General features: G+C 54.4%; 1 protein-coding gene across 4 annotated transcripts in view; it reads left to right on the top strand.

Moving 5' to 3' along the window:
* CLIP2 (CAP-Gly domain containing linker protein 2) overlaps window positions 1–27,290 on the top strand; it is a 77,240-nt gene that overhangs the window by 31,875 nt on the left and 18,075 nt on the right. For 3 of the 4 annotated variants that reach the window (XM_082358550.1, XM_082358548.1, XM_082358549.1), the window contains 7 exons: window positions 1,882–2,432; window positions 14,806–14,930; window positions 16,414–16,627; window positions 17,269–17,466; window positions 18,386–18,489; window positions 20,507–20,567; window positions 26,817–26,921. In XM_082358550.1, the coding sequence (XP_082214676.1) occupies window positions 1,882–2,432; window positions 14,806–14,930; window positions 16,414–16,627; window positions 17,269–17,466; window positions 18,386–18,489; window positions 20,507–20,567; window positions 26,817–26,921 (1,358 nt within the window). The remainder of the gene's footprint in view (window positions 1–1,881; window positions 2,433–14,805; window positions 14,931–16,413; window positions 16,628–17,268; window positions 17,467–18,385; window positions 18,490–20,506; window positions 20,568–26,816; window positions 26,922–27,290) is intronic. The other variant, XM_082358551.1, reaches the window with a different exon arrangement.

Below are 27,290 nucleotides of genomic sequence, written 5' to 3'. Positions count from 1 at the left end.
AAGGAGTGCAAGATGAGATTGTTCCCTGCTCGAAGGGAACTGTAGGGTTTGGTCAGAATCTAGGAAACGGGTCCATGCAGAGGAGTCCAAGATTGGGGTGGTTGTAGTTTAGGGCTTGGCATGGCGGGTGCCTTGTACTCATTTCCTGGATGAATGAAAGTGCCCTGCACCAAGAGCCAGGGGCTGTTGGCCGGACCTTGGCTCTGCTGCCTCCTGCCTGGGGGGCCTAGATAAAGCACCTGATAGCTCTAAGCCTCAGTTTCCTCATCTGTAAAATGGGATCATGGAATCACTTCACAGGGTTAACTGTGAGGGTCCAGTGAGCTACTGTATGTCTGCCTCTTAGCACAGAGCATCAGTTCATGGGTGTGATCACTCTGGTTGTTAATCAAGTTCAATAGCAAAGCTCACTGATTTCCCAGGAGCCCAGCTCACAGCTGAGAGGGAGCCCCTGGCCCCTCAGTTAGGACCCCCGTCCTGGCTCCCCAGGCCCTGGGTGATCACATGCTTTCCCACCACTACCAGTGTCCCAGAGGGAGAACCTGCCTGCTTGAGCTTGTATGTCAGCCGTGCCTTGGAGTTGTGTGGCTTCCTCATCTCCCAGAAGCTCTGTCCTTCCAGCCTTGAGACAGCATGCAGCCAGGCCTGCGGCCGCAGGCTCCTTGGCCTTGGGTACAAGGAGGATGCTGGTGGAGCCGCTGCCCCTGTGGCCCCTCTACTGGCTACCCGTGGAAAGGACCAGAAACACAGGCAATTCTGATAGGGGCATGGCAGTGTCTGCTTGCCTCCTGTCCCCATCTGTACTTGACAAGTCCGTCAGCCTCTGGAGTAGAGGAGGAAAAGGATGAGTCCTTCCCTGCCTGATACTTGGTCTGGCAGGAAGGAGGGGCAGCCTCCAGACCTTGAGGTATAAATGGGCAGGCTTGCCAGCGTCCACTTGCACAGGAGGCCCTGCGTGGGGCCCAGGAGCCAGACACGCACCAAGCATGGCGGGTTTGAGCTCTGCTTTGTCCTTTTGTGAGTGATCGTGAGCAGGTTGCCCCGCTTCCCTTCTTTTTCTGAGTCTAGAGCACATCAGAGCCCAGGCCTGGGAGGCAGGCCCCCTCCGAGGGTTTGAGTCCCCATTTCTGCTGTGTGGCCTTGGGCGAGGCCCTGGCCTCTCTGAGTCTCAGGGTCATTCTTTCTGTAAAGAGGGGCTGGATCAGCGTACCCAGTTCAGTCCAGAGAGCCTGGAGTTCAGTCCAGGAATGAGGTTCAGTGCTTGCTTCCGCCTCCCACCCTCCTCACCCCCCCCTTTTCCTGGTCTGTGTGCCCTGAGGCTTGGGCTGCAGCTTGGGGACCGGGAAGAAGAGGGAGACTCAGGAGTGGAGTAAGAAGGTTTTCTGGCTCCTTCCTTGTTCCGAGATGTCTGTGGTCAGCTGTCAAGGAACAGTTAGGAGCCTTTCGTGGGGCCCAGAACTGGCTGGAGAAGAAGGTGGGGGGGCACAGAGATCCCCCCACGAGACCTGAGTCCCACATGGGGCCATGGGCGGCCTCAAAGTAACAGCTGAGGGCCTGAGCCCACCGGGATGCGGAAGTAGCAGCTTGCAACCCTCGGTCATGGGTTCATTCTGCCCTCAATTTCGAGTGACCCTGAGCAGTGGAAAGCCTTCAGAGGAGGCACTGTCCTGAGCTTCTCTAGAACTTTCTTCCCTAGAACTTTCCAGAGGGGAGCCACCCGGGGATGCCCACGGCCCAGGAGGAGTGAGACCCGCCCCAGGCCCCACTCCCAGCCCCACCTGCCTCAGTTTCCCCCCGGCCAGCTGGACTATGCGCTCCTGGGACCACCGAGGGTCCAGCCCCCACCCGAGCTCTAACCGCCGCCCCTCTCCTCCTCCACAGGCTCCCCCCTGCACAAGCAGGCCTCGGGCCCCCCGGCCGCGGCCCCCGTCGCCCCCGAGAAGCCCGGCGCCAAGGCGGCCGAGGTGGGCGACGAGTTCGTGGGGGACTTCGTGGTGGGCGAGCGTGTGTGGGTGAATGGCGTGAAGCCGGGCGTGGTGCAGTACCTGGGTGAGACGCAGTTCGCGCCGGGCCAGTGGGCGGGCGTGGTGCTGGACGAGCCGGTGGGCAAGAACGACGGCGCCGTGGGCGGCGTGCGCTACTTCGAGTGCCCAGCCCTGCAGGGCATCTTCACGCGGCCCTCCAAGCTGACCCGGCAGCCTGCAGCCGAGGGCTCGGGCAGCGACGCGCACTCGGTCGAGTCGCTGACCACCCAGAACCTGTCGCTGCACTCGGGCACGGCCACGCCGCCGCTGACCAGCCGCGTCATCCCCCTGCGGGAGAGCGTCCTCAACAGCTCCGTCAAGACCGGCAACGAGTCAGGCTCCAACCTCTCCGACAGCGGCTCTGTGAAGCGGGGTGACAAGGACCTGCGCCTGGGAGACCGTGTGCTGGTGAGTCCCCCCTCCCCAAGCACTCCACCCCACGTGAGTGAACTGGATCCCCAGGACTGGGCAGGGCGGGGGACCCACGGGGCTCGGGTGGGGTCCGGGCTGGGGCACCCACTCCTGGTCAGAACCACGGAGTGACCAGGGAGACAGGTAAAGTGGGGACCCTGGAGACTGTCACTGTGTGACCCTGGGCAAGTGTCTTAACCTTCCTGGGCCTCAGTCTTCCCATCTGTAAAATGAGAACTTTAATAGTACCTGCCTTGTAGGTTGAAATGTGTGAATACATGTTAATGGCTTTAGACAGTGCCTGATACTTAGTGCCCTCAAAATGTTAGCTGTCATTGATATCCATTGATCCAGCCCACCAGCGTGGATGTGCCAGGATTATACTGGAAAAGGCTGGGGACCAGAGTGCTCAAGACCCTTGGCCCTCCACTTCCTAGAGTAATGAAAATAAAAACAAAAATAAACAAATGGGACCTAATTAAATGTAAAAGCTTTTGCACAGCAAAGGAAACCATAAACAAAATGAAAAGACAACCCACAGAATGGGAGAAAATATTTGCAAACGAAGCAACCGACAAGGGATTAATCTCCAAAATATACAAACAGCTCATGCAGTCAATATCAAAAAACAAACAACCTATTCAGAAAAAGGGCAGAAGATCTAAATAGATGTTTCTCTGAAGAAGACATACAGATGGCCAAAAAGCACATGAAAAGACGCTCAGTATCACTGAGAGATGTTGAGATGTTATTAGAGAAATGCGAATCAAAACTACAATGGGGTGTCATCTCACATGACTCAGAATGGCCATCATCAAAAAATCTACAAACAGTAAATGCTGGAGAGGGTGTGGAGAAAAGGGAACCCTCCTACACTGTTGGTGGGAATGTAAATTGGTACAACCATTATGGAGAACAGTATGGAAGTTCCTTAAAAAACTAAATATAGAACTACCATATGATCCAGCAATCCCACTTCTGGGCATATGTCCAGAGAAAACCATAATTTGAAAAGATACATGCACCCCAGTGTTCACTGCAGCACTATTTACAGTAGCCAAGACAGGGAAGCAACCTAAATGTCCATTGACAGAGGAGCGGGTAAAGAAGATGTGGTATGTATATACAATGGAATATTAACCATAAAAAAGAACGAAATAATGCCATCTGCAGCAACGTGGATGGACCTAGAGATTGTCATACCGAGTGAAGTAAGTCAGACAGAGAAAGACAGATATCATATGATATTGCTTATATGTGGGATCTTTAAAAAAATGGTACAAATGAACTTATTTACAAAACAGAAATACAGTCACAGACATAGAAAACAAACTTATGGTTACCAGGGAGGAAAGGGGGGGATAAGTTGGAAGATTGACATATACACACTACTATATATAAAATAAATAACTAATAAGGACCTACTGTATAGCACAGGGAACTCTACTTAATACTCTGTAAAGACCAATATGGGAAAAGGATCCAAAAAAGACTGGATATATGTATACACATAACTGATTCACTTTGCTGTACACCTGAAACTAACACAACATTGTAAATCACCTATACTCCAATTAAAAAAAGAAAAAAGACCCCTGGCCCAAGGTTGGGTGGTTCAGACATCTTATCAGCTATAACCCAGAGTGGTCAGGCAAGCTGGCTTACAGTCTCACCGAGCTGTCCTCGGGGATGCCTGGGAACTGAGGGCACCTGCTGGCCATGGCCACTGCAGGGAAATCAGGCCCAGGTTCGCGCCTTTGCTGCTACTTGCCAGCTGTGTGATGCTGGGCGATTCACTTAACTGGGCCTCATTCCCATTCATTCATCATCTGTCCATTCAGCAGGACGGGCATAGATAACTCCCGTGTGATACTTTTGCTGGGATCATTGAGAAGCAGCTGGCCGTGGAAGTGCATCGTAGTTACCAAGGGCTCTGGCTGTGCAAGACCTGGGTAGTGTCATGTGAGTGCCCTGTGGGGTGGGCAGTGGAGCCCTTTAGGGTTATTCACCATCCCTGAATGCTCCTCAGGTTGGGAGAGGAGAGAGGTTTAACCCCAGTGTGATCCTGCCTGGAACTCCGCTTGCACCTGCTGCCCCCTCAGGGAGTGAGAACTGGACGTACTGAGCAGGGGGCACTCAAGTTGGCACGAGGCAGGCACTGCTCTGGAAATCTCCGCCAGACTGCAGCCCTTCAGCAGGGTTGGCAGTAGCAGCAGACGGGCCCCAGTGACTTCCCAGCCTGAGACTGGGTTGCATCCTTTGGTTTGAAACACTGCTTTCTCCAGGGCGTATCCACGCCCAGCACTTTCTGCACCTTGTCTCTTTTGGTTCTCCCCACTGCCTTGCGCAGTGGGTGTTATCTCCCCATTTTACAGATGAGGAAACTGGGCTCAGCCCTGGAAAACGACCTGCCCAGGGCCACTCAGTCAGGAGGTGCTGGGCCATTCATTCCTTTATTCACTCATCAACTGTGACTGCCCTGGGAACAGGACATGCTTGGATTGTGGTGGGTTGGGGAGAGGAATTTGAAGGAGGGGTTTACTTTCACCTCGAGGATGGAGCCGCACGTGCCCCACCCTAGTCCACAGCTTCCCTTGGGTTAGTCCTCCAGCCTGGACCACTGTGAACAGCCAGGATCCAGCTGGCTCGGCCGACCCTGGGACTTGCTACTTCTCCCTTGTGCCTTCTGTAAACACCTGACACACCATCTTCCTATCCCTACCCCTCCCTTTAACAAATTATATCCTGGACATGAATGAAGGTAGAGGCCCGAGCTTATACAGTTTGAGGATGGGGGCTTTTTAGGAAATAACAATACAAAAAATATTGCTTTCACAAATTTTACAAATCATGTGATCCCATGAATGTACTGTCAGGGCCCTCCCCACCCAGAGCCTCCAGAGAGGCTGGTGTATGTGAGGGGCTCTGATTACCTAAGCTACGTTAGCTTCACCTGCCACAAACCTGCTTCTGACCCGGGTCAAAGGCATGAACAATATTTGTTATTTTTGAACATAAATAACAGAATTTATGTCCGTTAAGTTACGCTGCTCTTCAGTGATACCTCTGGATCCTGGTTTCATTTCAGCTTCAGACTACCCCAGGAGGTCCGTGTACTCGCCAAATAGTCGTGGGCAAGTTGTTTATCCTCTCTCTGCCTCAGTTTCTTCACCTGTAAGATGGGGATAAAAGTTCACCTGCTGGGAATTCCCTGGCAGTCGAGTGGTTAGGACTCCGTGCTTTCACTGCCGGGGCCCAGATTCGATCCCTGGTTGGAGAACTAAGATCCTATAAGCCGCACAGCGTGGCCAAAAAAAAAAAAAAATTTTCACCTGCATATGTAGTGTTTAGAAGGTGGTCTGGCTCTAAGTAAGCTCTGTGAAGTGTTAGCTGGTATCAGCATTAAAGTCCATGAAGGGTGGGCATTCTCCCTGAGCCATGGGGTCCTGGGCACAGGGAGGGACTCAGAGCTCGGGGAGCCTCTCTGAGGTCACACAGCGGCTCACGTCAGCCTGCATGTCCTTGACTTCCACTGGCCAAGTGCTCGCTGGGAGCGGAGGCTTGTGCCAAGAACTTTACACACAGAATCCATTTCCTCTTCAACCCTGAGGGGCCCTGGCCCCTGGAGGAACCCCTGAGAGGGTGACACAGGGGGAACATGCCTGACCTTCCTGGAATAGTGTCACTTAAATCCTGGGAATCTTGTCACATGCCTGCCAGAGCCAAATTGGCAGAATTTTCAGGTGTGGTTTGGAGTTCCACACTGAGCTGCATGGATTCACCTCTTACTACCCCAGCTGCCCACGACGCAGATGTTCATTGTTCCATTTTACAGGCTGAGGATGAGAATCAGAGGCCTGAGTTTCCCACAGCACCCAGAGTGGAAGTGGCAGAGCTGGGTTGTCCTGCCTTTGTCCTTCCCGTCCTCGGCCCCTCCCCCGCCCCAGGACACACACACACACACACACACACACACACACACACACACACACACACACACACACACACACACACACACACACACACACACACACACACACACACACACACACACACACACACACACACACACACACACACACACACACACACACACCCTTTCTGGCTAATCCCTGAAATTCCTCCAGCATCGAATCATTCTATTCCGCCCCAACTTCCTCTTCTGAAATCCTCCCTCCCTGAGTGCTCCCATAGCTCGGACTGGGTGAGTTTGGGGCAGTACTCAAGGATCCTGGGTGTCTGGAGTTGGGGCGCATGGCAGAGGTGGGAGCAGAGAGATGCAATGACTTGTCCAAGGACACACAGCCTTTTAGAACATGCCTGGCACAGCTGAGATGGGACCCAGGCCCAGTGGCCCAGTCTGGTGGGACCCTGGCACCCCTGGGCACCTTCCAGGCCCGGGGAGCCTATGGGGGGCCCTCGGCTGCCTAGCTGGCCTGAGACACAGCTGCTGTGTGTGTCCCCCAAGGTGTGGTCCCGAGGGTCCATCCCAGGAAGTGGTCTGTCCGCGTGGTTTTAGGGATGTTGCTCCAGAGGCAGCAGGGCTGGTGCGGCAGACTCGAGCCAGCCATTAGTTTGGGATTTAGGTCGTGGAGGAGAAGAGACGTTCCAGGGGAATTAACGGAGAAGCAGGAACCGAGACTATGTAGAAAGGCAGCTTGAGAACTGGTGGCACAGAAGAGGGATAGGAAGACAGCCCCACCCGGGGGCTGATCCAGACTCAGGCAGGCCTGCTGGGGCAGAGACCACCGGGCCTTAATCACCCATTGTAGAGGGAAGGACCGTGAAGGTCAGAGAGGGTGAGCGGTTGCCTGGGGTCACACAGCACATCATGGGCTGGCCTGGAACAGAAGCTCTGGGCTTCTATCTACCAGTCCTGGAATGTCCTCTGTATCCCCCCCACCCCGAGTGGATCCAGCAGTCCAGGTGGAGGGCTGGAAGTATCTTGGTCAGCTACAGTTGCCAGCATGGGGTATGATTAGCAAGGACCAGAGGAGGCTGTCTCAGGAAGGAAGAGGCCTGGCTGGTTGCTTGTGGCTCCAAGAGGTGCCCCAGGGCCAAAGCCGCAAGGAGTGGATGTCAGTGGGATAATGGGAGAGCTCTGACCCCCAAAGATGTCAGATGGCCCATAGGTTGCTGTGGAGGGTCGGGTTCTCCAAAAGTAGGCGCCAGGGTGGGGTTTGGGGTGTTTCTTAGGGCTTTTAACTTCTGTGAAAGATTGGGCAGAGGGAGAAGTCAGACTGCTCTGCAGGCCAGACAGAGTCTCGGCCAACCTGGGGCAGCTCTGGAGCGAGATTGCCCATCACAGCGTCCCGTGCTGAGCCAACGTGTCCGGGCCTTTCTGCCCCGGCCTCGCTCAGTCACCGCATGTTGAGTGCCCCATCTCAGGCGAGGGGCTCCGCACAGCAGGGCAGCAAGGGCTTCCTTGAAGCAGGATCTGAGTGGAGCATCTCCAAGTACTTGAAGTCTCTGCCCCTTTATGTCCCTTCGTGTACCGGCCACAGAAGCATCCTGAGGAGGGTGGACCAAGAAACCTTTCCAGGGAATCGCCTGTACCGCTGGCACCTTCTCCCGGCATATCCCACAGCTCCCTGCCGGTGCCAGCCTGGCCTTGCAGATAACCCAGCGTGTACCAGCCCGTGAGGCAGTCTGAGCAGCCCGGCCCCTCTGCAGTGGGTGGGTAGGTTCTCTGCAGGGCTGTGTCCTGCCTGCTGACCCCTCGGCAGCTGGCCTGGGCAGTGTGGGACCCGCCTCCTGAGAGATGAGGAATGAGGTTTTCTCTCTGCAGGTGTCTCCCTCTCTCCTCAGGCCCCGGTCAAGTTCCCACCACTCTGCTGAGAACAGACACCCAGCAGGGCCATCTGTAGTGTGGAGGCTGCAAGGTGGGCTCTGGGGTGTACAGACCTGGGCGTGAGCTCAGCTCTGCCCCTCACAGCAGTGTCCCAGGGCAGGGTGCGGAGCCTCAGTTTCCTCATCTTTAAAATGGGCCTGATATTCCCATTTCGTAGGATTTGTATAAATTGAATAAGGAAGGGACTTGCCTGGCGGTCCAGTGGTCAAGACTCTGAGCTTCCACTCCAGGGGGCGTGGGTACCATCCCTGATCGGGGAACTAAGATCCCGCATGCCATGGCGTGGCATAAATAAATAAACAAACAAATAAATAAATAGAATAAGGAAGACTCCCAGCGTGTAGTGAGCCCTCGGGAAAGGCTGGTTTTCTTTCCTTGCTCTGGGTGTTGTTTCTTCACCCTGGAGTCTTCACAGCTGAGGGGCAAGTGCTGTGATGCCCATTGTGAGGCCTGGCTGTAGACGGGAGAGGGTTGTGAGGACCGGCCAGGGGGCATCCTGGGGGCTGCTGTCCTGGGTGCTCAGGCAGAGGGAGCTGGCGTCGGTTGGGAGCGGGGAGGGGTGAGCAGGAGGGGACTCGGTGGCCCACCGAGCACACAGGGCTGCTGGGCCTCCGTGTTCAGGCTCTGCTAATGGGGGGCAGAGCCAGGTAAGGCAGGGGGCCCAGGAGGCACTAGATCTGCCTCCTGCTTCCTCTGTGTTGTCATGGGGCTTCTGGCTGGATGGCAGGGGGCAAGGGTGTGGCCTTTAATCCTCCCATTTCTTAGAGGGGCAGGGCTGGGGAGGTCAGACTGACCCCAGGCTAGGAAGACTCCAGAATGTCTCCCTTTTTTTTTTTTTCCCTTTGGCCACACCGCACAGCATGTGGGATCCTAGTTACCTGACCAGGGATCGAACCCGTGCCCTCTGCAGTGGAAGCATGGATTCTTAACCACTGGACTGCCAGGGAAGTGCTGAAATGTCTCCCTTTTTCCCAGGGTCTCAGTCGGGGAATTCTGGCCTGAGTTTGTGCAGTAGTCTCTGTCTGCCCCCTCCCACCTTTTCTTTAAAGTATCCACGTGCCTGGGAGGACAAATGACCGATTCCCCCATGTGCTGGGCTGGGGAGAGGACGGACCCGAGGCCCGCAGACCTACTTGGGGGAGTCAGCTGGGCCACTCACTACCTGCCGCTTAGCCTCTCTGACCCTCAGTCTCTTCTTCTGTAACATTCATAACCATCTTCTCTCCAAAAAATTGCCAATGCCTGCCCCTCCCCCACATTTCAGCTGTGACTCTTCTGTGCTTCCCGGGAAGAACAGGGCTGTTGTCCACCACCAGACCCGCCAGCGTCTGCGCACTCTGTCTTCCCTCCAGCTGTTTTTGTCCAGTCCAGGGCCCCAACCTCCAGCTCTTGTCCGAGGCCAGCCCCTCCCGCCCGCCCCCTGCAGACAGCCTCCCTCCTCCCCTGCACATTCCCCCTTTCCCGACTCTCCCCCAACCCCTTGTCTTCCTCCTGCTATTTGCCCATTTCTCTGTCCTCCCTTCAGCTAAACCCCTTAAGAGGCCCGTCCGTGACCATGGTCTCCACCTCCTGCTCTCTCCCCATCACCGATCACTCTAGGGAACTCCCCCCCGCAAGGCCACCAGGGCCCTTCACATTCCAAGTACGATGGTCAGTTCTCAGTCCTCATCTTATTTCACCTCTTAGCAGAATCGGCCACCATCTCTCCCTGCCTCCTTCTAGAAGCACTTTCTTCCCTCACCTCCTGGGATTCCACACACTCCCCTGGTTCCTCCTACCTCCCTGCTCTTCCTCTTCCCAGCATCAGGTCAGAACTCCAGCCTCCGCTTGTCTCTCCCTTGATGGAACCATCCAGGCCCGTGACTTAGGACAGTCCAAGCATATGTGGGCATCACACTGCCCAGGGTTCCATCTCCTGTCTCATGTGTCAAGCCCTTAGTCAACATCTCCACTTAACCTGCATTAGTTTCCTATGGCTGCTGTAACAAGTACCATAAACTGGGTGACTTAAAACAGAAATGTACACTCTCCGAGTTCTGGAGGTTAGACATTTGAAATCCCAGGTGTTGGCAGGGCCATGCTGTCTCTGAAGGATCAAGGGAAGAATCTGCTCCACGCCCTTCTCTTGGGTTCTGGTGTAGCCCGCACTCCTCGGCGTTCCTTGGCTTATAGGTGCATTTCTTGCATCTCTGCCTCAGTCTTTACATGGCCTTCTTCCCTCCGTGTCTCTTCTCTTATAAGGACACCAGTCATACTGGATTAGGGCCCGCCCTAATGACCTCATCCTAACGTGATCACATCTAAAAGACCCTGTTTTTATTTATGTATTTGTTTGTTTGTTTATTGGCTGTGCCGCACAGCTTGCAGGATCTCAGTTCCCCAACCAGGGATTGAACCCGGGCCACGGCAGTGAAAGCCCGGAATCCGAAGCACTAGGCCACCAGGGAACTCCCATAAGAGACCCTATTTTTTAATCAGGTTACACTCATAGTCGTGGGAGTCAGGTCTTCAGCGTATCTTTTTGGGGAACACAGTTCAAACTATAACACACCCAACCCCCATCCCCGACCTGCTCCGCCCCGTCCTCCCCATCTCAGTGAATGGCACACGTGTGTCTCCAGCAGACCAATCCAGGAACTTGGCAGTTGGCCTTACGTCCTGCTTTTCTCTCCTGACCACGTGATTCATAATCAGGCCTCTGGTGCTGCCTCCAAAATACACCCAAGTTGGTCCCCAGCCCACCACCTCTGTGGGCAGCTCGTCTCTCTCCAGCAATGGAACCGCCCCCTCCTTGGTCTCCCTGCCCCCACTCAGGGCCCAACACTCCAAGAGCCCCCATCTTACGTGGGATAAAACCCACCCAGCTTCCCATGGCCCCCAGACCCTTGTGGTCTGCCCGCCCACCCTCGTATGATCCGACTTCGCCCTCCGTCCTGGCTGCACTCGGCCGCCCCGGCCTCCTTCTCTTTGCTCCCGTACCAGGCCAGTGCCTCTGCTGTGCCCTGCTGACCTCCACCACCTGGGACTCTGACCCCAGGGCTCCCCGCAGCTCCCGCTTCCGTTAGGCCTCTGCGCCAAGGTCACCTCTTGGAGACGGGGCCCTCCGGTGCTGTTCCACGTAGCCTTTGTCATCCTCCTGGAATGACAGCACTTACTCACTTACTGCTGGGCTGTCTGCTTCCCGCCCTGACGAGGAAGGTTGGGGTGTTTTGCTCACATGGCTGCACCCCCAGTGCCTGCAACAGAGCCCGGTGCCAGGAAGGCGCTCAAACCTTCCTGCTCTGTGAATGACTCACGGCCCTGCCAGGTGGTCCTGAGAGCGCGTGAGGTACCACGTGTGTGACGTCGATGCTGCAAAAGCTAGTTGAGCCCCAGATGCCCCTCACTAGCTGTTGAGGTCAGCGACCGTGGACACGGTCAGGGAGGATCACCGAGAGGGGCTGCTCGCCTCTGTCCCCTCGTCTCCCTGAAGGTGGCCCAGTGCCACCACTCACCTGCCCGTCTCTCCCGGGCAGCCTCCTTCCTGCCAGGACCCCCTCCTTCCCCGCTTGCTCTGCTCTTCCGCCACAACGGCCCGGCAGGTGCTGCTCCAGGCCTTGGAAATGAGCCCCTCACTGGACCCTCACGGCTGCCCTGTGAGATGGGGGGACTTGCCCCAGCCTGCTGATGGCAGAGCTGTCTGTCCTTGTGGGCGAGACGCATGGGTTTATCTTAGACGAGCCACCTATTTTAACTTCCTCAGAGGAAAATCCCAGAGAAACATAAATTCAGTCTGCCCACCTCCCTTATTTTATGAGACCCGGGATGCAGTCGGTGTTTGGCCCAGGCCAGCGGAGACTCCAGCCTCACAGATAACCCTCAGGTGCTGGAAAAGGAGCGGGTGGGGCTCATCCCTCCGGAGACTGGGGCCCAGCCTGTCCCCCAGTGGGGGTGTGGGGAGGGACAGTCCTTTAGTGGAACTACAGGGACTCGTGCATTGCTGGGGAGGGCCAGGATGCAAAATGCACAGGCACTTAGGAAGACAGTTTGGCCACTTCTTACAAAACTAAACATACTCTCACCATACGATTCAGCAATCCTGCTCCTTGGTACTTACGCAAATGAGTTGACATATCTGCATGAAGACCTGCACACAAGTATTTCTAGCAACTTTATTCCTAATTACTAAAACTTGGAAGCAACCGAGATGTTCTTCAGTAGGTGAATGGATAAATAAACTAAGGTGCATCCAGACAGTGGAGTGTTATTCAAGGCTAAAAGGAAATGAGCTGTCAAGCCATGAAAAGACATTCAGGACGCTTAAATGCGTAGTATTAAGTGACTGAAGCCAGTGGGAAAATGCCACATACTATATGATTCCAACTGTATGACATTCTGGAGAAGACAAAACTTTGGGGACAGTAAAAGATCGTTGGTTATCAGGAGGCGGGGGAGGGAGGGATAAATAGGTGGAACACAGCATTTTTAGGGCACTGAAACTACTCTGTATGATACTATAATGGTGGGTACAAGTCATTATATATGTTTCTCAAAATCCATAGAATGTACAACACCAAGAGTGAACCCTAATGTAAACTATGGACTCTGGTTAATAACAATTTGTTGGCTCACCATTCTAATAAATGCACCCCACTGATGCAGGGTGTTAATAAGAGGGGAAACTGTAGGGGCGAGAGGTGAGGGGATATATGCGAATTCTCTGTATTTTCTGCTCAAATTTTCCAGAAACCTAAAATATCTCTATAAAACAAAGTCTATTAGGGACTTCCTTGGTGGTCCAATGGTTAAGAATCCGCCTTTCAATGCAGGGGGTGCGGGTTTGATCCCTGTTCGGGGAGCTAAGATCCCACATGCCTCGGGGCCAAAAAACCAAAACATAAAACAGAAATAATATTGTAACAAATTCAATAAAGACTTTTTAAAAAATGGTCCACATCAAAAAATCTTAAAAAAAAAAAAAAAGAGAATCCGCCTTCCAATGCAGAGGAGACGGGGTTCGATCCCTGATCGGGGAACTAAGATCCCACATGCCGCAGGGCAACGAAGCTTACACACCACAACTCACAAAGGGGCTCTGGAGATTTAGGCAGTTGAAAGAGTGTAGGTTACATTAGTTTAAGGGCCATAAAAACTAGGCAAACAATCATAAAAGACAGTTGCTATCTGTAGGGAAAAATTGGTGCTGGGAGGGAAAAGTATCTGCATCTGCCCATCCGCGTCTGTGAGTAGTGTTTGCTTAGTCCCAGCACCGTCAACCTGGAGACTGATCAAAATGAAGCCATCACTGCGTGGCAGGGGTAGAAACCCAGTAGGGGTGTGTGCAGCCTGGTGCTGGGGAGGGAACGTCTCCCCTTCCCTGATGAGACGTAGATGGATGTCACCCCCAAATTGAAAAATTGACAAGTAGCAATATTAGCATGTCATTTAGAAATATGGAGGTCAACACCAAAAAGCTTCATCTTAAAGAGTGAAAGTGCTTCTGGGGAGAGATGGAGAAACTTACAGGAATTTTTAAGGCTTTGGAAGTGTATATATATATATATATATATATATATATATATATATATAACTTTATGTATATATATAACTTGAATTGAAAGTTTTAAAATCATTGTTACAGTAATATTCCTGATTATTGGCCTGTCCTGTGAGTTTTTTTAATTGTGGTAAAATACACGTAACATACCATTTACCTTCTTAACCATTTTTGAGCTTACAATTCACTAGTAGTAAGTATATTCACATTGTTGCACAACAGATCTTTTTCATCTTGCGAAACTGAAACTGTATTCCCATTAAACAACAACTCCCCACTTCCCTTCCTGCCCAGCTCCTGGCAACCCCCATTTAAACCATTCTTTTTTTTCTTTTGGCAACGCAGCTCGGCTTGTGGGATCTCAGTTCCCATGATCAGGGATTGAACCCGGGCCCTCGGCTGTGAAAGTGTGGAGTCCCAACCACTGGACCGCCAGGGAATTCCCTAAACCTTTTTTTTTTTTTTAACATCTTTATTGAAGTATAATTGCTTTACAGTGGTGTGTTAGTTTCTGCTTTATAACAAAGTGAATCAGCTATACATATACATATATCTCCCTATCTCCTCCCTCTTGCGTCTCCCTCCCACCCCCAAACCATTTTTAAGGATAACATTTATTGAGACTCTAGTATGCTCCAGACACTGCACATTTAGTACTTAATCCTCACAAAAGCCATTTTGACAGATGAAGATGCTGGAGCTCAGAGAGGTTAGGTAACTTGCCCAAGCTCACACAGCTTGTAAGTGGCAGAGTTTGAATGCAGGTCTGTCTTTCTGACTCCAGAGCTCTTGCTCGGGACAGCCCTGGGAAGCACTGTTTATACCTGTACCCCTCCCAACTGTCCTTGGGCCTCCCACTCATCTCCCCTGGCCCTTGCACACTGCAAGGGAGGGGTGGGATGAGCCCAGGCACCTGGGTGCCTGTGCCATCTCTACAGTTCCCACTGCATCCTCTGGACCTGAGTCTCTCTGTGTGCCTATAGGTTGGTGGGACGAAGACTGGCGTGGTACGGTACGTCGGGGAGACAGACTTTGCCAAGGGCGAGTGGTGTGGCGTGGAGCTGGACGAGCCCCTTGGGAAGAACGATGGGGCAGTGGCGGGCACCAGGTATGGCGGGGAGGGAGGAAGGGAGTCCTCTTCTCCTGGGGTGGGTGCAGGGGTCGGGGCTGGGGCATCTGAGAATGCCAGTGTTGAGCATCTGGGTGACTGTGCCAGACACCATGTATAGATGCTACCACCTCCCTTCTGTCATAGCAGCTCACAGAAGCAGGTGGTGGGAATATCACCCCATTTTACAGATCAGAGAACCAAGGCCAGAGAGGTCATTGCTCAAGGTCACACAGAGAGTCACAAGTAAGCACTAGGAGTGTCATCTGTCCCTGGGTTCCCCTCCCCCTGCCACCCGTGACTAAGTGAGGTGGGAGCACCAGAAAAGGAGAGGCAGGGGTCCTGTCTTCTAAGAGTTGCCCTGGGTGACACAGGAAATAATCAGACAGTGCCTGGTGCTGTACAGCCAAGGTTAGGGTCACAGCTGGGTCCCAGGTTTCTCAGCATCTCTGATTAAAGGGAATTGACTGCCAGGAATCCTGGGTCGAGAGGGTCTAAGGCCATGCCTGGGCCCTTTGGGGGGGGGGTGCTATGGCTGAGCAGCGTCAGGGGTGTGGGGCTAAGGCAAGGTGGCCCGCGAGCCTGTGTTGGCTGTCCCTGGGCTAGGTTCTGTCGTCCAGGTGAGGCTGTGACAGCTCTGAGAAGGAAGGTGTGCTAGGCTGGGGTCAGGCTGCACAAAGACCTGAATGTGGGAAGAGGCAGGGTGGGGTGGCAGTTTCAAGGTGAGCGGGAAACTGGACAGAACTAGGTCCCTGGTCCCACATGGAATCCATGGCTAGAGAGGTTTTGAGAGAAGATGATCCAGAGTTCCGTGGCAACACTTGCCTTCCTGTTTTCAAGACGGATGTTTCTCTCAACTTACTCTTGCTTTCAGAATCCAGGGGCAGGTTGGGCAGCATCCTCACCCCACCCCTGAGGTGCCTCCTTCAGGCTCTGCTTCTCCATCTGGGGGCTCCATGGGCAGAGAGCCTTGGGGTTGGGGGTGGTCCAGGGGCAGCCATGAGAGTGGGGCTGCAGATATGGCTGGGGGCCTCTGACTGATGTGTGGGAGCCAAGGCATAGTGGGCTTTGGAGTCCACTGCGTCTAGTCTCAGCTTTGCCATTTAACCAGCTGTGTGACTGTGGGCAGGTTACTTAACCTCTCTGAGCCTAAATCTCATCTGTGAACTATGGATAACAATAGAGTGGTTGGGGGATCGAAATGAGCATTTATGTAAAGGGACTGGCATAGAGCAGGTGCTCGGTAATTGTTATTTCCCCATCCCCCAGAAATATGCCCAACCGCTGTTCATGGCTATGCAGAATATCAGGCCCTGCTCACCTCTATTCCCTTTCTGGGAGTCCTGTCTATCGGTCTTAGGGTGTGGGTGATGGGTCCCTCAGGAGAAGCCTCTCTCTGCTGGGCTCTGAAGAGGTAGGGGAGGCAGGCCAGGCTCCAAGCTGTGGGGCCGTGACAGCAGCATGGTCTCTCCTACCTCTCCAGGTACTTCCAGTGCCCGCCCAAATTTGGTCTCTTCGCGCCCATCCACAAGGTAATCCGAATCGGCTTCCCATCCACCAGCCCAGCCAAGGCCAAGAAGACCAAGCGCATGGCCATGGGAGTCTCGGCACTGACCCACAGTCCCAGCAGTTCCTCCATCAGCTCCGTCAGCTCTGTGGCCTCCTCTGTGGGGGGCCGGCCCAGCCGCAGTGGCCTGGTGAGGGATACCCTGGTGTGTGTATGGGGGTGGGGCGGGGACAGAGAGACCCAGTTGTCCCCTGACTTGCTCTGGTTCCAGGCATCAGTCAGTTTGGAGTTTTTGAACAAAGATGAAAGTGCATATTTTTTAACAGAGAAATTGACCCATTTACATTTATTGTTATTTTTATATTACCGACTTGTCAGTAGCTTAAGCCCTTCCCTGGGAGTTAAAGAGGGTCATACAGAGGCAGGGCAGGTAATACAGGTGCACGCAGGTTATACAGGTGCAGGGCAGGTGCTTTAGAAAGGCTGGCACAGCCACCTTGGGTGAGGAGGGAAGGTGAGGTTGCCCTTTCAGCAGAGCTCTGTCTACACGGGAGGTTCCTCCTAGTCCAGGAGAAGATGGCCCAGGTGAAGGAGCCCACCATGAGGAAGACCCCCAGGGGCTGTGACTCTCCTGGGAGCAGGGAGTTCCCTGGGTTGCAAACATCATGATTCCCTTTACATACCTAGGCAGAGTGTCTAGGGCCCTGGGAGGGGGAGGAACCAAACCCCAGCAGTTGAGGCACTTCGGCCCGCCACTTGCTGGGTAATGGTGGGTTGCCTGGACGGTGATCCACATCCCTGAGTCCTGCCTGCACCCACGCCTTCCTGCAGCTCACGGAAACCTCTTCGCGCTATGCCCGCAAGATCTCGGGCACGACTGCCTTGCAAGAGGCGCTGAAGGAGAAACAGCAGCACATCGAGCAGTTGCTGGCTGAACGGGACCTGGAGCGGGCCGAGGTGGCCAAGGCCACGAGCCACATCTGTGAGGTGGAGAAGGAGATCGCCCTGCTCAAGGCACAGCATGAGCAGGTGGGTGGGCAGGCAGGGCCATGGAGCACCCAGAGGGCACCAGCGGTCTCCTCGGGCCAGTCTTGTCCCTCAGTCACACTCAGTGAGGAGAACTTGGGGTGTGCAGAGAAAACTGAGATGCATGTTACACACACCCCTCATCCTCCCGGTGAATTTCCTTCCAATGGTAGGTCCACATTCAACCTCCAGAACCTCGACACAAACTTGCGTATCCTGCTTTTTCCTACCTCCTATAGTGCGAGCATGATTTCTAGGTCATGGAAAATTCTTCCCCGTTTGAACGACTGCATTGCCGTCTGTCACGGGCTGTGTCCTTACTGACGTGGCCTGTCCCCTGCTGGTGTTTAGGTTGTTTTCCAATTCCTCACTTTTTCTAAATAATACTGATGTAAACATTTTTGGGGTACATCTGTCCACATTTCAGATCATGTTTTCGAGCAGATTCCTGGGTTGGGTTTCAGGGAAGGAAGTCCTTGCCCATAGCCTTGACTCTGCTGCTGTCATGTGTCTACTCTTCCCTGATGCTTGTTCCCCACATGGGAGCTCCCTCCTAGGCCCCTGTCCCCATTTGGAGCCTGGCTCACTCATCCCTCGGGTTCTGGAATTTTTAAGGCCAAGCTCACGTGTGTGTCGTGACAGGGGCCTTGACAAGACAATAGGTCTTAGGCCCTCAAGGGCTGAGGGAGGTGGCAGGTACTGGGGGCAGGTGGACCTGAGGTTCCCGCTCCTGGCACTCAGCCAGCCCTCTTCCCTCACGTCTAGGTCCACGGTTCCGGTCAGACTAGGGCTGGCAGGGGAGTAGGGGTGGCTGGGTTCCAGGCCTGGCTCCTCGCACCACCTCCACACCCACCCCTCCCCCACCTGGCTCCCGGTCCCCAGGCGGAGGCTGACCCTGTCCTGGCCCTCGCTCGGGGCCCAGTATGTTGCAGAGGCAGAGGAGAAGCTGCAGCGGGCCCGGCTGCTGGTGGAGAGCGTGCGGAAAGAGAAGGTGGACCTGTCCAACCAGCTGGAGGAGGAGAGGAGGTAGGTGCCACTCCTGTCCTGGTCCTGGGGGGACACTTTCCCAGAGCCTCGTTAAGGATGACCAGGAAAAGCAAGGCTCAGGACCAGCAGGCACAAACCCCGCCTCCACCACGTACTGGCTGTGTCACCTGGGCTGGTGACATGAGCTCTGCGGGCCTTAGTCCTCTCATCTGCAAAGTGGGGTGATGATCCCCATCTCTGCAGGCTGTTGGGAGGACTTACAAGATAACTCCAGTAAGGCACCCAGCATGGCACTGAGCACATGGGAGACACTACATACGTCACTGTTTTCCTTCCTGACATGGGGTTCACCGTTCCTGCCCTGCCCGGCTCATGCAGCATCATGAGAACGCCCAGATGGGCAGGGGGACCTCTCACTAGGGAGACGTGCATCCGATGTCCCCACCCCGTGACCCAGTTCAGCGCAGGGAACACCCCTTCTGCATTAGGTCCCTCGGGTGGAGCTCACAGCCCGTGTCCTGAAGCTTCATTCCCATTTCATGTGTCAGGAAACCGAGGCTCAGAGAAACAGCAGGAAAAGGCCCCTGGAAACACCTTGCCCTTGGGGCTCAACCTCGGGGCTGGGAGCTTTACCTGCTCTGTCTCCCTCTGTCTTACAATTAGCCCAGGAGGCAGGTATTGCCCCCCAGGTCACAGATGAGAAAACTGAGGCTCAGAGCAGGGAAGGGACTTGCCTGAGGTCACCAGCCTGTTAGTGGTGCCACTGGCTCTTTCTGTCCTGCCAGTGGCAAGTGGGAGTTGTGTTCCCTCTGTGTGGGGACTCTGGCCTGACTTGGTCCTGGGTCGCCTGGTGGGGCTCAGAGCTGACTGGGGCCTGACAAGGGTTTCCCTCAGCCCGGAAGCCTCTCTTTGTCTCCGAGCTGCTGACACACAGATTTCTGCAGCTTTCTCTGCTCCCCTGCACTGTAGCACCTCCCAGACCCAGCCCTCCACCTCCCCCAGCTTGGGTCTGGTTTTGGGCTTTCAGCTGAGGCATGTGCTCCACGGGCTGTTGTTACTGTCTGACTTGGAGACAGGAGGGCTTATTTATATCTGCCTGAGAGGGTCGGTGGGGCCCACGCATCTGGTTCCCATGGCAACGTGCCTGATGCCAACAAACAAAAACAGATCTTTGAGACGTCGTGGGAGTTGTGTTCAGGAAGGCCTGGGTGCAAGTCCCAGCATTGCCCTGCACTTGCTGTGTGATCTTGGGCAGGTCACTAGCCCTTTCTGGGCCTTAGTTTCATCCTCTGTGTGCTGGGAGCTGTCACGAGGCCCCAGGAGTAGCAGCTTTGTGAGCTGTAATGTGCCTGTGTCTCTTCCCTGTGCTCTCTCGGGGGTGGGTGGGTATGTCTCCTTGAGGGTGGGCCCCACACCTGCAGCAGGGAGTTGGGAGCCCTCCACATCAGGGAGCAGCCCAAGCAGTGGGGGCTGGGACTCTGGGCCCTGATTTTGAGGGGAGGGAATGAGAATGGGGTCAGTAGGGGAAGAAGCCCACCTTGCCTCCTTCCCCACAGACTGTTCCATGCGGCATGTCTGTTCCCTGCTGTGATGAAAACAGAGCTGTTAGTGCTTCCATTTACTATCCATTCTGTCATTTATTTCCACAACCACCCTAGGGGGGAAGGATGCTGCATTAAACATTCCTATTTTATATAAATATATATATATGTGTGTGTGTGTGTGTGTATATATATATATATATATATATATTTTTTTTTTTTTTTTTTTTTTTGCAGAAGGAAGGATTTATTTCTTGCAGCAAATAAGGAGAACACTGGGGATCTTTCCCAAAACAGTGTCTATTTTAGAGAAGCCAGTGTTCTCTGTGTAGAGCATGGATCAGGAAATTGGGAGGGCTGGATGTTTCCAGGAACTTGGGGCTCTGGGCAGTGTCTTCTGCATAATCTGAGTGTGGACTTTGGGCCACCTGTGGCCTTGGCTCTCTCTGCCATGGCTGACTTGGCAAAGCCCACCCCTCTGGGTGAAGCTCACTCAGCCCCCTCTCCCCCTGCAGGAAGGTGGAGGACCTGCAGTTCCGAGTGGAGGAGGAGTCCATCACCAAGGGAGACCTGGAGGTAATGGTCAAAGGCCCCCCCCACCCCAGGCTTGCACCCCAGGCCCAGCCCTTGAAGGGCAAATGGCCATGAGGTCTAGGCAGCAACTCTGGGCCCCCTGGGAGGGGGCAGGGGGTATTACAAGGGAGAAATGGGGAAGGGTCAAAGATCATACCCTGGGTGGGAGTGGGTGGCGGTCATGAGAGACTCAGGTGTCAGAAGTGGGAATGGCTCAGCTCCAGGAGCCCCAGAGGGGCCATGCTTCCTGTGTCAGCAGCTGGGTGGAATGGACCCAAGGCATCCACAGAGCTGGGCCTGAGGACATAGTGGCCAGCCTCCCCCGTCCCTTCTTTCTTGGGCAGTAGCCCTAAAGGTGTTCCCTGGGCCCTTTGTTCATCTTGAATTCCACATAAAATTTTGGCTGGAAGTAGCTTGTGGTTGAGTCACAGAATTTATAGACGGGAAAACAGGCTCAGAAAGGCAAAGGGACCCTCCCAGTCATGGAGCAAATCAGCAGCCAGTGGGACCAGGACCCAGGACTCCTGACTCCTGCATCCAGCCCGTAAGAATGGCCAGTTACAGCGCCTCCTCAGTTACAGCACCTGGACGAGGGGTCTGGACCTTTCACTCTCACTCTCCAATCCAGCCACCCTTTCTGAGCTGAGGGATGGAGGATGCTCACATCAATTAGTAAAGCACTTAAGGATCCCTGCCCCCCAAGACAAACACCAGCCCTCCTCACCAAATCATTTGGAGGCCACGGGGCTCACTAGGCCTGCTCACAGTTGGGTGGGCAGGAGTGCCTTTCCACTAAGACCCTTCCTGCTCCCTGGGAGGTGACAAAAGACAAGGACTCCCAGAACCGTCAGATGGGGCAGGGGGCAGTCAGTTCAGTCCCTCTCCACACTCTGGTCCTGGCCCTAACTGGCCTTGGGCAGCCTCTTCCTTTCCCTGGGCCTCTGTTTGCTCCCCTGTAAAATGAGGAGGTTGAACTAGGTCAGTGATTCTCAAACTTGAGAATTCATCACCTAGAGGGTGTGTTCAGACACGAAATGCTGGGCCCTGGCCTGAGTGGCCGTTCGGTAGGTCTGGGTGGGCCCCGAGAATCTGCATTTCTAACAAGTTGCCGGTGATGCTAGTCTGGGGACCATGCTTTGGGAATCACTGCACTAGATCATGTCTGAGCTCCAATGGGTAATTACGGTTTCTGATTTTGTGAAAAAGCCGTGTTCAGACCCCTATGACTTCCATCGTCCAGCAAAATTGTGCATATGGCTGTCCTGTCCCTGGATGACGACGGCTCGGGGAGGGACATGTGTGATCTAGGGTCACTGACAGCTGCCCCTGTTGGGGCAGGTTTTGCCGCCTGAACTTAAAGGATGGATACTGGGGCACAACCTGGTGTAGGAACCCCAGCCTGGTATCAGGGTGTTCCAGTGTAAGTTTCCGTCTTAGCCAAGGGGGCAGGTCATGTGGTTATGTTTAGCAGGCCCTCCTGCAGAGGCTGGGCGGGGGCGGGGGGGCTTCTGGGTTGCAAAGAACAGAGACCCCTCCTGCTAACTCCAGTCATCCGGGGGTTACTGAAAGGCTGCAGGAAAGTCTCACAGCCCCAGTGGCAGGCAGTTCAGGGAACCGGAAGGAGGAACAGCAGCAGAACTGGAGCCTATTCTCCCCCACTGAGGGGCCTCCCTCTTCTCATGACTCATGGTCTGTCTGTCTGTCACCGTGTCTGCAAGTCTCTTGGTACATCTGCTCCCTTCTCCCCAACACCCATCCTCCTGGATCCGCCCAGGCTCCAGCACCCACTGTCTCCCAGCTGTCCTCTTGGGAGAATCTGATCGGCCCCAGGCTAGCCAATGGGCTGGCTGGCTTTGGATCAGGTGTCCAGCCCAGATCCAATCAGCCCTGGCGGGGAGAGGCGTGGGGGTGGGACAGACAGTGACAGACAGCTAATTCAGTCCAAGGGCAGTGGAGCCCCGTTGCTGCTGTTTTTATTGTGACTATATTCATGGCGACCAGAAGGCAAAAGTCCCTCTCATCCTCACCCGTCTTAAAAGTCAAAAATAAAACCCAGAATACATCCTTGAGCTTCTGGTCCCCCTCCAGCTATGTCACCCCAGTTCTCTGCTTGTCCTTCTCCTGTCCTCCCCCAGCTACCCAAGGTGCCCCATTCCAACCTCTCACCTCCTTCCTGACCTTGAATGTTGGCCTGTCCAGGGGCTCAGTCTCAGTCTACACTCTCCCTGAGAGCATCCAGTCTGTGGCATTAAATGCCCTTTATAAGGCCATGATTCCCTTGGTCCTCCCCTGAGCTCCGCGCCAGTATACCCACCGGACATCCGCACCAGGAAGAGCAAGTGACGGCTACTTGTAATAGTTCCTGGGGCTTCAGGAAAAAACTACCACAATTCAGTGGCTTCAAACAACACACATTTATGCTCTCACAGTGCTGGAGGCCAGAAGTCTGAAATCAAGGTGTGGACAGGGTCAGTTCCATGCCTCTCTCCCAGCTCTGGTAGGATGGCTGGCAGCCACTGGTGTTCCTCGGCTTGTCGCCGCATCACTGCCTCTGTCGTCACGTGGCCTTCCTCCCTGTGTGTTCCTGTGTCTCTTCACGTGACCTTCTTATAAGGACACTAGTCATCAGACCCACCTTAACCCAGTTATGACTTCATCGTAACTACTTACATGTGCAAAGACCCTATTCAAAACGAGATCACATTCTGAGGTTCCAGGTGGACATGAAATTTGGGGAGATGCTCTTCAGCCCAGGACAGCACCCCCCACATGTAACGTGTCCCAAACAGGTCTCTCCATTTGTTCCTGCCTCCCCTTCACCCCGTGCCCCCCTTATCCTTCCCATCTCAGTAATTATCCCCACAATCCACACGGTTGCTCAGGCCCCGCAGCTAAAATTCATCTTGAACCTTCTCTTTCCCTCCTCCTTCCATCAGAAACCCACTTGACCTTGCCTCCAAAATTGTCTTCATTCCCGCCACCACCTTTCTGGACCCGGTCACAGTGGGTGACCTGAGACAAGTTACCCCTCTGTTTGGCCCCTCTGTTTCCTCTCTTGTTCCACACTGAAGCCAGATAGCCTTCAAAAAGAATCTTCAAAATGTTTTAACGTTGGAAAAATTTTTAACATAAGTAGAGAGGATGGTATGATGCACTTCCATTTACCCATCGCCCAGCTTCAACGATGATCAACTCCTGACCACTCCTGTTTCACCGCCATCCACAGCCCTCTCTCAGGTTATTCTGAAGCAAACTGCAGACATCATATGACCAGATCTCTTGAAAACATAAATCAGATCCTGCCCCTTCCCTGCTCACGCATCTGGTGACGCTACTCTAGATAAAAGCCGGGCTCTGTAGCCCAGGGACGACCCTGGGGACCCAGCCCTGCTCCAGGTATGTGGGGCTCCTGTCTGAGCTAGAACACCCCACGCTCTGTCTGAGCTTCTGCACGTGCTGGTTCCTCTGCCTGAAACACTCGTTTCTCCTCCACCCCTGCCCTGGTCAGCCGGTTCCTGCTTTTCCTGCAGGTCTCCCCTTAAATTGTATTTCTCAGAGAGGCCTTCTCTGCCTCCTTGACTTTGCCTCATCCTTCTTGCTGTGTTCCTAGGCCAAGTCACAGTCTGAAATGATCCTCACTGGTCATATATTGTTTGCATCCCTCCCCAGGATGTAAGCCCCTTGGGGGGGCCCCTGTCTGTCTTGTGCTCTTTCCTGTCCCTGATGCCAGAGCAGGGCACAGCATGGTGAGATGCTTCTGGAAAACAGGCTGGGGACATGTTTTGTGGTTCTTGAATGGGCGTGGCAACATGTTGCCTCATGAAAACGTGTGCCATTCCCTGCTGCCCCCCTGGTGGGGATGTCAGGTGGCTACCTTAGACTTGAAGATATTGGGGTTTTGCTGTTGTTTTATCATCCAGGGGTTTTGTGTTAGTGTTTTGTGAATTAAATAGCGCCTCGGTGTTATTTTTCCTTGGCATGGGAACACCCATTGTAAGGGGAAGAGCCAGAACTCAGAATCAGCTATTTGTTGAGAACTGACTGTGCAGCTCAAGGCCTGGAGGGAGATTAAGAGGGGCGACGTGCCTCTGACCTTCAGGAGCCACTGGTGCAGTTGGGGAAACTCCTCCCCAATTAATAATAGCAGCCTTCTGTTATCCGAGGGGCGTCCCAAGGCAGTAACTTTGTGCTTTGGAGCGGGGTAGACACCGTGCATGCAAGGAGAAGGGGGAAAGCTGTAGGTCAAGGGCTCAGGCCAGGCTTCACCGAGCTTCCGGGATTTGGACGGGGGGCAGGGACACAGGGAGTCCCCCGCTTCAGGAGCTTCCGTCACTGCTCCGTGTTGCTGCTGGAAGTCTATGTCTCCTCTCTGTGGAGTCAGGCTGGTTTGTGGGTGGGGAGACCCTGGTTCTAGAACCTGGGAGTCTGAGGTTTAGGCCTCCTGCTGCCCCAAGTTCCTGGATGAGTCTGAGCCTGAGGTTGTCCCCCTGGAGCGGCCGCTGTGAGATAGGGAGATAACCGAGATACCCCGGGTGTGTGTGTGTGTGGGAGGGGGGCGGGGCTTGGGTTCTAAAGTTGGCACATGAGAAAGAAATTGCATCCTCCCTTACACCGCCCTGAGTGTCAGCGCGTAAGCGTGGCAGCTCCCACCGCTCACGCCTTGGGCAGCATCCCTGGAGCAGAATGAAGCCCAGGTCGTCCATCTCACCTAAAATCTAGGCTTCAGGGGCTCTCCCCCCGCCCCAAGCTCCCATGGGTGAATTTACCTGAAGCAGCTCCTCTGGGTTCTCCCGTGCCCCCATGGACCAGGAGGCTGGGAGTTCTGAAAGTGACAGTGAAGGGTCCTTTTGTAGGGGCTACCAAATGAAGTTGCCCGTGAAATTGTGAAGCTGGAGGCTTTTCTTGCCCTTGGGGCCACAGGTATGGTATCTGTGATCAGACTCTGTCTAGCGTGGGTCCCGGGCAGGATTGCTGTGCCTATCATCAGAGGAGAGGAGCGGGGTGACATGGCCCCTGCAAGGCTGGGGTTGAGGCACCATCTTCAGCCTGTAATTTTCTGGAAGAGACTGAGCAGGGCTGTTTTTTAGCACTGGGGCATGCTGCCCTCTTGGGGGGAGAGAAAGAAGAGGCATTTGTTCCTTTAGGAAAATTCACAGGAATAAGATCATGGGCCAGAGGACATAAAGGTCTCTATAGCTCTTGATGAATTGCACGAGTATTTCTGGGACGATACTGTGAGTCTACACTGTCACCATTGCCCTTGCCCGTGTCGGGTGTATTCTTGGTTTTTACACAGTATGCTACGGTGCTAAGCCCTGCCTCTCCTGAACTGCCGCTCAGATTTGCTTTCACCTCGTCTCTCCTTGGTGATGATGGGATGAGCGGGAGGCTGCAGACGGAGGACCCTGGCTTCTCCCTATGGAGAACCTGGTGTCCAGACCCCTCTGGATGCCCTGGGCCTTCAGCCTCCTGCTGCCCTCGCAGATCTGTTACGGGAAATCCAAATGCCAGTCTGGATGCCCTGAGAATGTCGGGCTTTGTTAGTGTGTGAAGCGGGTGTTGTGAAGCGGGGACAAAAGTGCTCTTGTGCTTTCGGGAGACCAGGCGTCCTCGGCGGGGCCTGGGGAGTGGGCAGTGCTGGGGCCGGGTTTGGGGCAGGGCGGTGGGAGGCATAGTCCAGCCTCCACTAAGGAGGCCTGGCCGGGAGAATCCTGATGGTATGGGTATATTTGAAAACCTCCCATTCAGTCAGTTCTTTGACCTTTAAGACTGACCTTTCAGTCAGTTCTTTGACCTTTAAGATTCCTGGGGGCCAGGAATCCTGGGGTCATATATGGGGGCTTCCTATGTGCAGGATTCTGTGCCTAAAATGAGAAAAAGCCTGAGGCTCCCCGATGGGGCGGGGAGAGTAGGCTTTGCCTCGTCCCCCGGAGCTGCAAGGGGAAGGGCCACCTGGGGGTGACAGAAGGGATCCGGGTGCCCATTGTCGCCCCTTCCAGGGGCCGGCTTGGGCAGGGTTGCTGCAATCTGTGCTCTGCCCTTAAACGAACCCAGCTGGGACACAGTGAGGGGCGGGCAGCAGGCCCACCCCGCCCCGCCTCCCCAGACCTCCTCTCTTTCCTTGACCTGCTCTCCTGTCTTGTGCACAGAAGATGACCTGCCTCTCTCTCTCTTTTTCTCTCTTTCTCCGGCTTCCTGTCCCTGTGCCCCTCTCTCCTGTCCCCACCTCGCCACCCGCCCCGGGTGGACCAGACCCAGACGCAGCTGGAGCACGCGCGCATTGGCGAGCTGGAGAAAAACCTGCTACTGGAGAAGGCGCAGGCCGAGCGGCTGCTCCGAGAATTAGCCGACAACAGGGTAACCGCCGCCACCTCCTGCCACCAGCGCCTTCGCCTGCTGACGCCCCCTTCAGCTTCCCTGTTTTTATTATTTTCTCTCTCTCTGGCCGCTCTCCTCACTTTTTTTTTTTTTTTCCTTTTGCGCCCCTTCTAGGGAGGTTTAGGAACGTGCTTTTATGCTCCGTGGCCATGTGATGCTTGTTGAGAGGAGGGGGTCTTGGCTCTCTGGGACTTTGCTCCCCAGCTCGTGGTCCCACTGGCTGGGAATGTTCTGTGAGAGCCTCCCCCCGCCCCCCCGACATTGCATTGCCACGACCATGCTTTGTCATGTTCAGAAATCGGGGGCTCTTGGGAACGTTCTGCCCCTGCTATGGCCAACCTATCCATG

The sequence above is a fragment of the Balaenoptera borealis genome, assembly GCF_965194805.1.
Source record: "Balaenoptera borealis genome assembly, chromosome: 16".
In the NCBI taxonomy this organism is placed as follows: Eukaryota; Metazoa; Chordata; class Mammalia; order Artiodactyla; family Balaenopteridae; genus Balaenoptera; species Balaenoptera borealis.
Note: the sequence above shows the minus strand (reverse complement) of the source record. Positions and strands in the feature narration are given on the sequence as shown.